This window comes from Panulirus ornatus, chromosome 9 (assembly GCF_036320965.1).
Source record: "Panulirus ornatus isolate Po-2019 chromosome 9, ASM3632096v1, whole genome shotgun sequence".
In the NCBI taxonomy this organism is placed as follows: domain Eukaryota; kingdom Metazoa; phylum Arthropoda; class Malacostraca; order Decapoda; family Palinuridae; genus Panulirus; species Panulirus ornatus.
The window spans coordinates 46,901,052-46,915,310 of record NC_092232.1 but is presented as its reverse complement, the minus strand read 5'-3'; the positions used below and the strand labels follow the sequence as shown (position 1 = coordinate 46,915,310).

Here is a 14,259-nt window from a genome sequence, read left to right as displayed (position 1 = left end):
TTCCACATCCAGGCCCACAGACCTTTCCATGATTTACCCTAGACACTTCACATGCCCTGGTTTAATCCATTGACAGCACGTCCACCCCAGTATACCACATTGTTCCAATTCACTATTCCTTGCACACCTTTCGCCCTCCTGTATGTTCAGGCCCCGATCGCTCAAAATCTCATCCACTCCATCCTTCCGCCTTCAATTTTGTCTCCACTTCTTCTTCTTCCCTCCACCTCTGACACATATATCCTCTTTGTCAATCTTTCCTCACTCATTTTCTCCATGTGTCCAAACCATTTCAACACATGGAAGGATGGAGTGAAAAAGATTTTGATACACCCTCTTCTGCTCTCTCAACCGCACTCTTTTTATTGCCACACATCTCTCTTACCCTTTCATTACTTACTTGATCAAACCACCTCATGCCACATATTGTCCTCAAACATCTCATTTCCAACACATCCACTCTCCTCTGCGCAACCCTATCTGTAGCCCATGCCTCACAACCATATTACATTGTTGGAACCACTATTCCTTCAAACATACCCATTTTTGGTCTCCAAGATAATGTTCTCGCCTTCCACACTTTCTTCATCACTCCCAGAACCTTTGCCCCCTCCCCTACCCTGTGACTCACTTCTGCTTCCATGGTTTCATCTGCTGCCAGATCCACTCCCAGATATCTAAAACACTTCACTTCCCCCAGTTTTTCTCCGTTCAAATTTACCTCCTAATTGACATGTCCCTCAACCCTACTGAACCTAATAACCTTGCTCTTATCCACATTTACTCTCAGCTTTCTTCTTTCACACGCTTTACAAAACTCATTCACCAACTTCTGCAGTTTCTAACCCTAATCAGCCACCAGTGCTGTATCATCAGTGAACAACAACTGATTCACTTCCCAAGCCCTCTCATCTACAACAGACTGCATACTTGCCCCTCTCTCCAAAACTTGCATTCATATATATATACTACCTCGCAAACGCGGGAGACAGCGACAAAGCAAAAAAAAAAAAAAATATATATATATATATATATATATATATATATATATATATATATATATATATATATATATAATCCCCTATCCCTGGGGTTAGGGTATTAAGAATACTTCCCACGTATTCCCTGCGTGTCGTAGAAGGCGACTAAAAGGGGAGGGAGCGGGGGGGCTGGAAATCCTCCCCTCTTTTTTTTTTCCAAAAGAAGGAACAGAGGGGGCCAGGTGAGGATATTCCAAAAAAGGCCCAGTCCTCTGTTTGTAACGCTACCTCGCTAACGCGGGAAATGGCGAATAGTTTAAAAGAAATATATTTTATTTATTTATTTATTTTGCTTTGTCGCTGTCTCCCGCATTTGCGAGGTAGCGCAAGGAAACAAATGAAAGAAATGGCCCAACCCACCCCCATACACATGTATATACATACACGTCCACACAAGCAAATATACATACCTATACATCTCAATGTACACATATATATACACACACAGACACATACATATATACCCATGCACACAATTCACACTGTCTGCCTTTATTCATTCCCATCGCCACCTCGCCACACATGGAATACCATCCCCCTCCCCCCTCATGTGTGCGAGGTAGTGCTAGGAAAAGACAACAAAGGCCCCATTCGTTCACACTCAGTCTCTAGCTGTCATGCAATAATGCCCGAAACCACAGCTCCCTTTCCACATCCAGGCCCCACACAACTTTCCATGGTTTACCCCAGACGCTTCACATGCCCTGATTCAATCCACTGACAGCACGTCAACCCCGGTATACCATATCGATCCAATTCACTCTATTCCTTGCCCACCTTTCACCCTCCTGCATGTTCAGGCCCCAATCACTCAAAATCTTTTTCACTCCATCTTTCCACCTCCAATTTGGTCTGTCTTGCTATATAGTTAGTGTATATTCATGTTTATATACTCTCTTTGTTATTCTTTTGTTTTTCTTCTTACACTTTTCCATGCTCCTTTGCTACCACACACACAGAAGCAGCCCTTATGTTTCCACCACACACACAGTAGCAGCCCTTATGTTTCTATTTAATATCCTTAACTAAGTCCTGATCTTGATTATGTCCTGGGGGTTGCATCTTTATGTTTTAGAATTTTGTATGTTTACAGTTCTTACATTTTCTTTCCAACAGATAATGGAAGAATTGGAGCTCAGTATATCAGAACTACAAAACAAGATAAAAGAACAAGCTAAGGATTATGAGGATAAGATAAAGAAGCAAGATGAAAGACATAGAGAGAGTTTGGCAGTGCTACAATTAGAATGTGATAAAAAGGTATTGCATATGTTTATCATATCATAGGTATGGATTCTTTGTATAACCCCTTGTAGTTAGATGTCCCTCATCCTTGTCATTCTTATGTAAGGTAAAAATCTTGTCATTGCTTCAGGGTTTAAACTTATTGCACTTAATAGTTGTCTTTGGAAAGTAATTGAAAATTCAATAACAATAGATTGGTGTAGTTATTTTTTTTTTATTATTATGCTTTGTCACTGTCTCCCGCGTTTGCGATTGGTTTAGTATCTTGAAAAATATATGTCTCACTCCATTCCAATTTAGTTTTAAAAACATTTGATCTGCTAAAGGCCCCTTGACACCTATATCAAGTGACTTTCAGAAAGGATTTGTTAATCATTATAGTACAGATCCTGTGTGCTTTGATGTGGAGAAAGCTAGTAAGACTTCCTGGGGATATGGTATCATAAGACAATTCCAAGAAATGGGTTTGAGGGAAACTATTAAGGTTTATTCAACAGATTTTAAAAGACAAAAGTAAAGGTGAAGATTGGTAATGAGTATTAAAGAGAATTCTCACAATAAGTTGTACTGCAGGGCAGGATACTTAGTGTTGCTTGCCTCATTGCTGTCGTTAATATTGTTGTAGATATTATTCCAAGGGGTATTAGATTATCCCTTGTTTTTGATGCTTTGGCTATCTGTTGCACATCATCATATCTTGAGGTTGCTGTAAGCTTCTGGTAATGAGATTACCAGTTGGATAAATAACTCTGGTTTGGATTCACTGAACAAAATATATAGCTTTACTTAAGATCATTTTCCCTGGGGATAGGGGAGAAAGAATACTTCCCACGTATTCCCTGCGTGTCGTAGAAGGCGACTAAAAGGGAAGGGAGCGGGGGGCTGGAAATCCTCCCCTCTCGTTTTTTTTTTTTTTTTTTTTTTTTTTTTTTTTTTTTTTCCAAAAGAAGGAACAGAGAAGAGGTCCAGGTGAGGATATTCCCTCAAAGGCCCAGTCCTCTGTTCTTAACGCTACCTCGCTATCGCGGGAAATAGCGAATAGTATGAAAAAAAAAAAAAAAAAAAAAAAACTTAAGATCATGTAAATAATCAGCATTTCTACTTGTATCACTGAAAGGCATTCTCATTTCATATGAAGAGGAGGCTATTTTTTTTTAAGATACTTCATACAGCCCCTCATAATAAACACATGAAAGATTAAAAATGAAGTTAGTGAGTTACTAAATATTTTCAAGGTAATCTCACTACTCTTGGGGAGGATTTAGAAAAACCATGTTCAGGTTATGTGATTCATTATGTAGACTGAAACAGGCCTATGGTTGCTAGATATATTTGTCAGCCATGGATGACATCCTATAATTGGTTGACATTGCCTATTATCATAGAATATGCTCAGGTGCATTTACATCCTGTAATATGGAAAGTCTGTATGCAGATTCTGATAGGCTCACTATGGGTTTAAGGCACAAAGAACTTGGCTTAAAGTACATCTTTAGGCTTAGATATACAGCATCTATAACCTTACATATGAGGATGTTTTACTGCTGAGAAGACTGAGGTGTTTGATTAACACCCAAGGGTCTCTAAACCTATCAGTGTAAGAATAAAAGATGCCATCAGTGAAAGTGATGTAGACATAAGCCCAAGTGAGTATTTAGGGTTTGCCTGATTCCTTTCCTGGAATGTTCCTGGGATCAGACTTTGCAGGGACTGGATGGAATTTCACAAAAGCAACATTGTTTCTGTAGTACTGATGAAGTAGATTCCTTCTGCATGATACTTTTCATGTAGATAGAATAAAGATACTCAAGTTGTAGGCTTTTTTGTAGTTATGGAAGAAATTTTTCAAAGAGCAAGACTCTTAAGAGTCTTCCATATTTACTGCAAAACAATAAGGTGTTCATGCTGCACTTAGCTCAATTGAGTAATCTCCAAAATAGAAATCTATTTGCACTCTAAGCCATATCACTTCTAGCTCAAGGAGGCCTGAACAAGCAAGCAACAAGTGCCTTAGGCTGAAGGTTCTGTATACTCTACAAATGCAAATAGCTGAAGGACAAACAGAAAGGAACTGAAATTCAAGGATCACACAAGTGGTTGTAACCCTGATGTTGTGGAAGTGCTGGAGATGAAAATTAGAATTGAAGTCTAATCTTACCTCTCCAGTGGGATACACAATAGGAAAAGGAAAATAAAATAAAAAAGAGGTAGAATTAGCCCTCTTAATAAAGGATTTTCTTAAATTTCAGGAAATATCAGTAGCTGGAGCCTTCAGACAATACATAATATGTAAGATTATTGTGGGTAGGAAATGTATATTATTGCTGTTAGTTTAAGACCTATCAAGGAACTGCAGTGACCCATACCATGTATACATTGTGACCTGTGAAGAACGATGAGGATGGTGAAGGAGGCAGTAAGATACTCCCTTCTCAGGGATGCTGTAATAATGTTATTTGGGGATTTCAGTTACAAGGAAATAAGCCTGTGGTGTTGAGTCATGAGAGACAAATTCTTCAAGATATACAGGAGAACATCTCCAGCATGTCACAGAGTATACATGAACTAGAGGAGATGATACACCATCTGTACATGCAGTAGCATGGAAATAGTGCATATGAAAAATGCTGTTGGCAAGGATGATCATGTTTTGCTTGATTTTGAATATGTGGTGTAGGATCAGACAAGATACAGAACCCATAGAGGAAATACAATTGATGAAACTATGTAAAACTTATCTGGTTCCTTAAGAGTATTGATTGAGAGAGGGAGGTCTGTAACAAGAGTATTGACTATTATCATAGAAGGTTCTATGAAATATACAGTGAAGAGGTTAGAACATGGGTACCCCCATTAGCAAAGAGGGGAGAAGGATTGAAATGGAGAGAAATATGGTTCAACAGGAAATGTTAGTAAATAAAAGAGCTCAGGGATGTACTGTGGGAGGGATATAAAAGACAATTAAGACAGCCAGCACATGTGAAATACATGAGAGTAAAGAATGCATGATGCAAAGCGAGGAGGGGGTAGCGGAGAGATTCTGAAAAGAGCATTGTGTACAAAGCAAGGGATGATCCAGAATTTTTCCGTACGTTGATCAGAAACAAAGTCTCAGTTTAGGAGCAGCTAAGCAAGCAAAGAGACTTGGAGGGGAGAATTCTTGAGTGTATTGCTGAAATATGTGAGGTCTTGAATGACAAATTTAAAAGTATTTTCACTTTAGAGAAAATACTATACCAGCATTACAAAGATGGGAGAGGTATGAAGTCTTGGAAGGCATAGAAGTTAGTAGTTACATATTCAGGCTTTTGAAACTACTAGACCCGTACAAGGCCCATGATCCTGATAAAGTCTCTCCACACGTGCTGATGAAATGTGCAGTGGCACTTGCCATTTCACTCAAAATGTTTTTAAAGAGAACAGTAGAAAAAGCTGTTTTTCAAAGATGTGGAAGAGGGCAAATGTGACTTTTCTATTTTGAAAAGGTGATCAGAAAATAGTGGTGAACTACATGCCAGTTTCACTAACAAAGATGTTTTGAAAAATAGTGGAAAAGGTAATCAGAAAGCACATGGATGATTACATGCAAAGGAGAATACATAACTGACAGGCAACACAGTTTCAGGGAAAGGATGTCATGCATACCCAGTCTTCTAGACTACTATGACAGGGTAAGCTCCATCTTAGGTCAAATAGAGGGATACATAGATTGTGTATTCGTAGACTGTCAGAAAACCATTGACACTATACCTCATTGGAGGTTGATAAAGAAGCTACAAGTAAAGATGGAAATAAGAGGCTGCCTTTACTGGACAGATTAGTGGAAGGGAGCAAATGATGCAGGTAAGAGGTGTATCCTCAGTGTAGGCTGGGGTTACATTTGGTGTGCCTTAGGGCACATTCATGGGCTGACTGCTGTTATTAGTGTTTGAATTTGACTTGCCTGATGGATTGGACTCCTACCTAAATATGATTGTAAATGAAGCCAGTGCCATGAGAGAAATAGGGAATGGCAATGGTTGCTTCAGCTTAAAGGGGAACTTGGACAAACTCCAAAGTTTGTCATACAAATGGTTGCTGAGATTCAGTCCAATTAAGGGCAACATAATGGGGATGGAGCAAAGTGAGAAAGGCCTAAGTTTGATTATTACTAAGTAGGAAGCAAATTACAGGAATCTGCATGTGAAAGAGACCAAGGTGTTGACGTTGTCCCTTATGTGTCACCAGAGTTACACATAAGGAGTACTGTGAAATAAAAGAATTGTCTTTTGGCAGTTATTAGAATTATTTTCAAGTATTGAGGCCATTCATTTTCAACTAAGGATTGGTCATACTGTTATGATCTGTGGTCATATAGGGAGAAGAGACCAGCTATAGTATATCACACTTGCAATTGCAGTATTACCATTGAACATGTACTATCAGAATGCCAAAAATGGAGAATTCTCTGTGTGAAATTTGAATAGCAGTGGAAGGAAAACATTGTTGAAGTTTTAAGATGATAGTATTGAAGTAAATGGACTGATGATTTAAAATTCTAAATTTTAAAAGAAGCCAGAATATTTAGTTTTTGATTAGTTTTAAAGTTTTTAAGATACCATTTTAAGGAAGCCAGAATATATGATTTTATGTGTATCTTTTTTTCCAAAAGAAGGAACAGAGAATTGGGCCAGGTGAGGGTATTCCCTCAAAGGCCCAGTCCTCTGTTCTTAATGCTACCTCGCTAACGCGGGAAATGGCGAATAGTATAAAAGAAAAAGAAAAAAAAATGTGTATCTTTCAATCCCATCAAGAGGGTGACCAAAGCAAAAGAGCCTCAACTTATTCCTTTTATCCCTGTCCTTACATGCCTCTTTCACATACACCAGTATCGTTCTATCCCATCAAGGGGGTCACCAAAGCAAAAGAGCCTCCACTTATCCCTTTTCTCCTCCTTAAATGCCTCCCTTACATACACCATTCCACACATTCTGTTGTGTAAGTAGTAATGATTTTTTAGGTATTTTTTCATGCTAAACATTACTGAATAACTATTAGGTTCTAGAAGTTTACAAATCCCAGAAAATCAATTACACCTCCATTACCTTAAACCCATTCACTCTATCACCACCCTTACTCCACCATTATCTTTGCTCCATCACCCTTTTGTCATGTCTTGCTTCTGGAGGCGGTACTCTATTTTATTTCATGATTCATACCACAGCATTCAATTATTTAATTTTGCAGATACAGGTTGCAGAGTCTAGAATAATGTCTGTTCGTGAGGAAGTAACGAAGTCTTGTGACCAGAAAATAATGGAAATATTATTAACGTCAAAGGAAAAAGCCACATTACTTGAAAAACAATATGAAGCACATGTTCTTCAACTAAATTCTGCTATCAGCAAACTTAGGGTAAGAGTTGATAAAGTTTGAATTTTATTGAAATGAGAGCACTAAAGGTGAAATGGAAGAGTAGAGAAAGGAAGTATGTTTGTGAGATGTTTCGCTTTGATAGGGCTTTAGTGTGTTACAAATTGTCTAGAGAATATTTTGTATATGAAACTTTACATATGTTGTTGGCAACCATTGATAGCTGTTCTTTTCAGTTCAGATTTTGTATATATTCAGTATGTGATTTCCCAAAGAAAAATTAGTGCATTCCACATAGAGTTGCAGTTTAGTGTCATGTGATATAATGATATTGATATAGGGTTGGCACCTAAATTACTCCCATATTTTTCATTATAACAAGATGTTCACATATAATGCAAGCCCAGCTGGCTTTGTGTTGTGGGGCACTGATGCTGTGCTACCCATGGTGTCAGCTCTCAGCTAGCATTTATAGAGTAAGGTAGCATTGTTTGCCACTAGCATATATCTGCATTTCTGCCCAGTTGAGCCAGTCACCACTATGCCTAAGTGACCTGCAAATACTCCTACTACAAGTGAGCATGTTCAACATACAAAGACCTCTTTTAATGGAGCTCTTGTAACGGATTTTCTTGTAACAGACATGAAAAAATATTCATTTTATAAGAATATATGGTGTGGAAGGTAAGTTGTTAGAAGTAGTGAAAAGTTTTTATCAAGGATGTAAGGCATGTGTACGTGTAGGAAGAGAGGAAAGTGATTGATTCTCAGTGAATGTTAGTTTGTGGCAGGGGGTGTGTGATGTCTCCATGGTTGTTTAATTTGTTTATGAATGGGGTTGTTAGGGAGGTGAATGCAAGAGTTTTGGAAAGAGGGGCAAGTATGCAGTCTGTTGTGGAAGAGAGAGCTTGGGAAGTGAGTCAGTTGTTGTTCGCTGATGATACAGCTGTGGTGGCTGATTCGGGTGAGAAACTGCAAAAGCTGGGGACTGAGTTTGGTAAAGTGTGTGAAAGAAGAAAGCTGAGAGTAAATGTGAATAAGAGCAAGGTTATTAGGTACAGTAGGGTTGAGGGACAAGTCAATTGGGAGGTAAGTTTGAATGGAGAAAAACTGGAGGAAGTGAAGTGTTTTAGATATGTGGGAGTGGATTTGGCAGCGGATGGAACTATGGAAGCAGAAGTGAATCATAGGGTGGGGAGGGGGCGAAAGTTCTGGGAGCGTTGAAAAATGTGTGGAAGTCGAGAACGTTATCTTGGAAAGCAAAAATGGGTTATGTTTAAAGGAATAGTGGTTTCAACAGTGTTATATCCCACACATCTCTCTTATCCTCTCATTACATACTCGATCAAACCACCTGACACCACTAAACATTTCATTTCCAACACATCCACCCTCTTTCGTACAACCCTATCTGTTGCCCATGCCTTGCTACCATTATTGGAACTATTATTTCTTCAAACATACCCATTTTTGCTCTCCAAGGTAACGTTCTCTCATTCCACACAATCTTCATCGCTCCCAGAACCTTCGACCTCTCCCCCATGTGACTCACTTCTTTCCATGGTTCTATTCACTGTTAAGTCCACTCCCAGGTATCAAAAACACGTCACCTCCTCCAGTTTTTCTTCATTTAAACTTACATCCCAATTAACTTGTCCCTCAACCCTGCTGCACATGATAAACTTGTTCTTATTCACATTTACTCTCAACATTCTCCTTTCTCACACTTTTCCAAACTCAGTCACCAATTTCTGCAGTTTCTCACTTGAATCAGCCACCAGTGCTTTGTCATCAGTGAACAACAACTGACACTTCCCAGGCCCTCTTATCCCATACAGACTGCTTACTCGCCCCTTTCTCCAAAATTCTTTCATTTACCTCCCTAACCACCTTATCCATAAACAAATTAAACAACCATGGGAACACACATTCCTGCTGCATATATGAATTTCCATCTGTTACACCCAAAGCCTTTTTTTTCTCATAACTCCTTCTCTCTTCTTTTCTGGACCATATCATTGAATCTTATTCTTTATTCTCTTTTATTTTCCACTACTGTTTAGTCTTTCACACATTATATTTTTTTTTTTTTTTTTTTTTTTTTTTTTTTTTTTGCCGCTGTCTCCCGTGTTTGCGAGGTAGCGCAAGGAATATATATGAATATATAATCCAAAATTTCATTACAGTGTGTTTTTAGAAAGCTTCATTTGTACTGTTTCATGATGTATGATTTTAATTTTTTTTGCAGGCAGATAAAAGAGAACTAGAAATATCTTTAGCAAACTCACGTTCAGATTCTAACAGCAGTGAGTTAGTTACCAGCATAGCTGAGATTTGCAAAGAGAAAGATGCCCTTAAACAAGAAATGGAAGAAATGAAACGGAGGTATGTGTTTCAGATTTGGCCTTTGCTTTATCCAGATGTATCTGATATGCTAACTTTCATGTAGATGACAATAGTGTTATCCATTATCTTCACCAGATACTTCACTTGCTTTCCAATAATTGTGAAATAAGCACAGGAGGCTTAGAAGCAACACTTTTTCACTGGAGAAATGCGTAACATGATGTTTTAATACTATAGGAATATAAGTCAGTTTTCACTGAGTGCATGTCAGTACAGTAGTTAGAATGTGAAAAAAAAGATAATGGTGTTAGCATTCACTGTAATTTAAATAGGTAAGGAAAAGTATGAATTATGGAACAGAAGTAAGAAATTTTGATTGAATGTAGGTAGGGGAGAAAGAATTCTATCTCTGTATTTCCTGTATGTCGAAGAAGGACTGAGAGGGACAAGAGCAGGGGGCTAGAGGAAGGGAACCCCCTTCTCCCACCCCAACCCCTACCCCCACCCATGGAGGATGGAACAAAAGGAGTCAAGCAAGGAGTACTAATCTTCCTCGAAGGCTCAATTTAGGGTTTCTAAATCAATGTGGATGTATTGAGGAGGGGAAGAAAGGAAAGATAGGTAGTATGTGTGAGGCAACGAACCTGGATGTTCTGGCTTTGAGTGAAACAAAGCTCAGAGGTAAAGGTGAATAATGGTTTGGAAATGTCTTACAGGTAAAGTCAGATTGGTGTAAGGGCAAGAGCTAAGGAGGATGTAGCACTACTGATCAAGCAGGAGTTGCTAGAATGTGTGAAAGAGTGTAAGGAAGTGAGCTGCAGACTATGTGGGTAAAAATGAAAGTGGGTTGCAAGAGATAGGTAATGAGATAGGTAATTATTAGTGCTTACATGGCCATGAGAAGAAGGATGATAAGAGGCAAGTGTTTTAGGAGCAGCTGAGGGAGTGTATCAGTAGTTTTGAAGCAAAAGACAGGGTATTAGTGATTGATGATTTAAATGTGAGATTGAGGAATGTGGCAATTGAGGGTATTCAGTGAGGTGAATAGGATTGATGAACAGTTCGTGGAGCTGTGTGTTGAAAAAGGACTGATGATTGGAAATACCTGATTTAAAAAGAGGGGCATACATAACTATACTTGGGTGAGTAGGAAAGATGGTAATAGGGCATTATTAGATTGCATATTAGCTGATAAGAATGTACTGAAAAGACTCTTAGATTTGAATGTATTGAGAGGGGCAGCTAGTGGGATGTCTGACCATTACCTGATGGAGGCAAGAGTGAAGATTTGTAGGGTATTTGGAAAAAAGGAAACAGTATAAGAGAAGAAGGCAGTGAAAGTAAGCTGATAGAGGCAAGAGTGAAGATTTTTAGGGTTTTTGGAAAAAAGTAAACAACGTAAATGAGAAGATGGTGAAGGTTAGTGAGCTTGGAAAAGACATATGTAAGAACATATTGAGAGTGTCTGGATATAGAATGGAAAAGGTTAGAGTAAATGAAACAAGGGGAATGGATAGGGAAGCAGTGCTGGAATGTGCAAAAGAAGTGTTTGGCATGCAGAAGGTAGGAGGTGGGCAGGTGAGAAAGGTAGGAGGTGGTGGGACAATGAATTAAAGTTGAAAGTGAAAGAGAAAAGGGAGGTGTATGGGTAGTACTTACAAGGAAGGAGTGCAAATGATTGGGAGATGTACAAGAGAAAGTGGCAGGAGGTCAAGAGGAAGTTACAAGGGTTGAAAAACAAGGAAAATCAGAGTTGGTTGAGCGATTATTAGTAAACTTCAGGGAGATTATGATATTTTGGAGGGAGGTTAATAGTGTGAGGAAAATAGAACAAATGGGAGCATCAATGAATGGGACAAATGAGGCAGTGGTAACAGGTAGGATTAAGTTAGGATATGAAGGGAGCATTTTATGGGATTGTTGAATGTGTTTGATGGAAGGGTGGCAGGTGCAGGGTGTTTGGGCTAGGGAAGTATGGAAAGGGAGAGAATCCTGGAAAGTGGTTTGTTGAAGAAAGAAGAGGTAGCATTGTGTAAAATGGAAGGTGGTGAGGCAGTTGGAGTGGATGGTATTGCAGTTGAATTTTTTGTGAAAGTGGGTGACTGTGTTGCTGATTAATTAGTAAAGATTGTAAGTGTATGTATGGATCATTGTGAGGTGCCTGAGGATTGGGGGAATGCATGTATAAAGGCAAGCAGGACAAAGGTAAGTAGTCAAAAGTATGTAGGTATATGTATGTTGAGTATACCTGGTAAGTTGTTTGGGAGAGAGGTGATTGAGAGGGTGGAGGCATGTACAGAGCATCAGGCTGGGGAGGAACAATGTGGTTTCAGGAGTGGTAAAGGATGTATACATCAGATGTTTCCTCTGAATATTGTATATTAGAAATAGAGAAACAGAGGGACTTATATGTGGCATTCATAGATTTGGACACAGCATATGATAGTGCCAACAGAGATGCCTTGTGAAAGGTGTTAAGAATACATAGTGTGGGGGGAAAGCTACTAGAAAGAGTGTGTAAGGCATTTGTATGAGTATGAAGGGAGGAGAGTTAGTGGTTCCAGGTAAAGGTTGGTCTGCAGCAGTGTTGTCACCATGGCTGTTTAATTTCTTTAATAGATTTGGTGGTGAGGGAGGTAAATGCAAGGGTCTTGGAGAGAAGGGCAAGTATACAGCTTATACGGGGTGAGGGTGGCCTGAGAATTGAGTCATTTGTTGTTTGCTAATAACACAGCATTGGTTATAGATTTGATTGAGGAACTGTAGAAGGTGGTGACTCAGTTTAGGAGTGTGTTAAAGGAGGGAGTTGAGAGTATATGATAGCAAAAGCAAGGTTGTTTAGTTTAGTGGGGCAGAGCTACATAGAATTACATAGATACACTAACCATATAGACCCAAGGTCCAAGTAAGATGATTTGGTCCTGAAACTGCTGGAAAAGATGCAGTCACCCTAAAAGCAGTAGACGAAAAGAATAACAAAATAAAGGCTCTCTCCCCTTCCTCTATTCCCTTCAGCAATATGCCAGCTGGAAAAACGTAAGAAAAATTACCTTGCAGGATCGATATACCTGAAGGTAATTTTACAGGAAAGTCAGAAGGTGGAGTGATCATGAGTGTAATGCATTCCATTACAAAAGACATACATACATTCACTTTTTGTTATATTGACAATAGTAAGGACAAACCTTGATCTTCAGCCTTTGCCACTTAATTTGTTTATATTACTCTTGATGTGGTAGGATGCAATGATTTATTGCAGCATGGCCATGGTGAGATCAGTAGTTGAGAAGGTACCATGATATATCACAACATTATGTTGATTGATTAAAAGAATTGTTCAATGCCCAATTTTGAAAATATTAACACTTTTACTCTGAGCAACAAGTTCTAGGATGCTTATTCCACATGTCAGTACAGTAAACCCTCAATTATATGGACTATTTGGGGGAAAGGGGTGTTCGTTAATGCCAAAAGTCTTTGAATAGAGACTGTAACCTAAAGGCCATTGTTTTTTAATACAGTATACCGTTGACACGCTTTCTTTTAACTTCTCTATCACTTGATGCTATTTCGAATTGTAGGGATTGCAAAATCTTTTGATAAATGAAGTCAATGCTGTGTACAAGCAGACCACACAGTAGCTTGATGCAGACTGAGACTGAAACAGTCAGGATGTGGCATATGAGATTTTTTCATTTTTTCATTTTCTAAGTTAGTATTGATTGATGTATTACTTTTTGCCTGATCTGTTAAATTGGAAATATGTCAAATTGGGGTCCACTAAACCAAGGGTTTACTGTAATGCTATTGACAAATGAATATATTGTGCAACCCAGGTTAACTTGTAGACGTCTAAGCTTTAGTCCATTCTCTCTCATTGGTAGCACTGGTGTGACCATAAGGAAATTTTCAGTATCAAAGGTATTGAATCCTCGGACTATTTTTTAATAACTTGCCTCGGAGCAACCTCCTGCTTTGAGAGAACAAATTTAATTTGTGTGGTCTGTCTTCATATGGTCTTTTACATAGGGAAGAAGTCAATTTGGAGGTTCTTCTCTGCACTGTTTCCAATTAAATATATCCTTACTTAGGGGGGAGTGCCAAGAACTGTACAGCTTATTTGAGATGGGATTTAATTAGACTTAGGTATTGTGGCAACATCACATCCCAGCTTTTGTCTGTAAAATTTCTGTTAATAAATCCTAACATCTTATTTGTAGGACAGGTTAGCTGGATTGTGAGTTTGATTGGAGAAAATATGGAAGAAATGACATAT

The 14,259-nt window shown here is 38.7% G+C and overlaps 1 protein-coding gene across 4 annotated transcripts in view; it reads left to right on the top strand.

Annotated features, from left to right (window-relative positions):
• LOC139750393 (uncharacterized) overlaps nucleotides 1-14,259 on the top strand; it is an 89,505-nt gene that overhangs the window by 19,915 nt on the left and 55,331 nt on the right. For all 4 annotated transcript variants that reach the window (XM_071665133.1, XM_071665130.1, XM_071665132.1 and 1 more), the window contains 3 exons: nucleotides 2,157-2,300; nucleotides 7,512-7,679; nucleotides 9,886-10,022. In XM_071665133.1, the coding sequence (XP_071521234.1) occupies nucleotides 2,157-2,300; nucleotides 7,512-7,679; nucleotides 9,886-10,022 (449 nt within the window). The remainder of the gene's footprint in view (nucleotides 1-2,156; nucleotides 2,301-7,511; nucleotides 7,680-9,885; nucleotides 10,023-14,259) is intronic.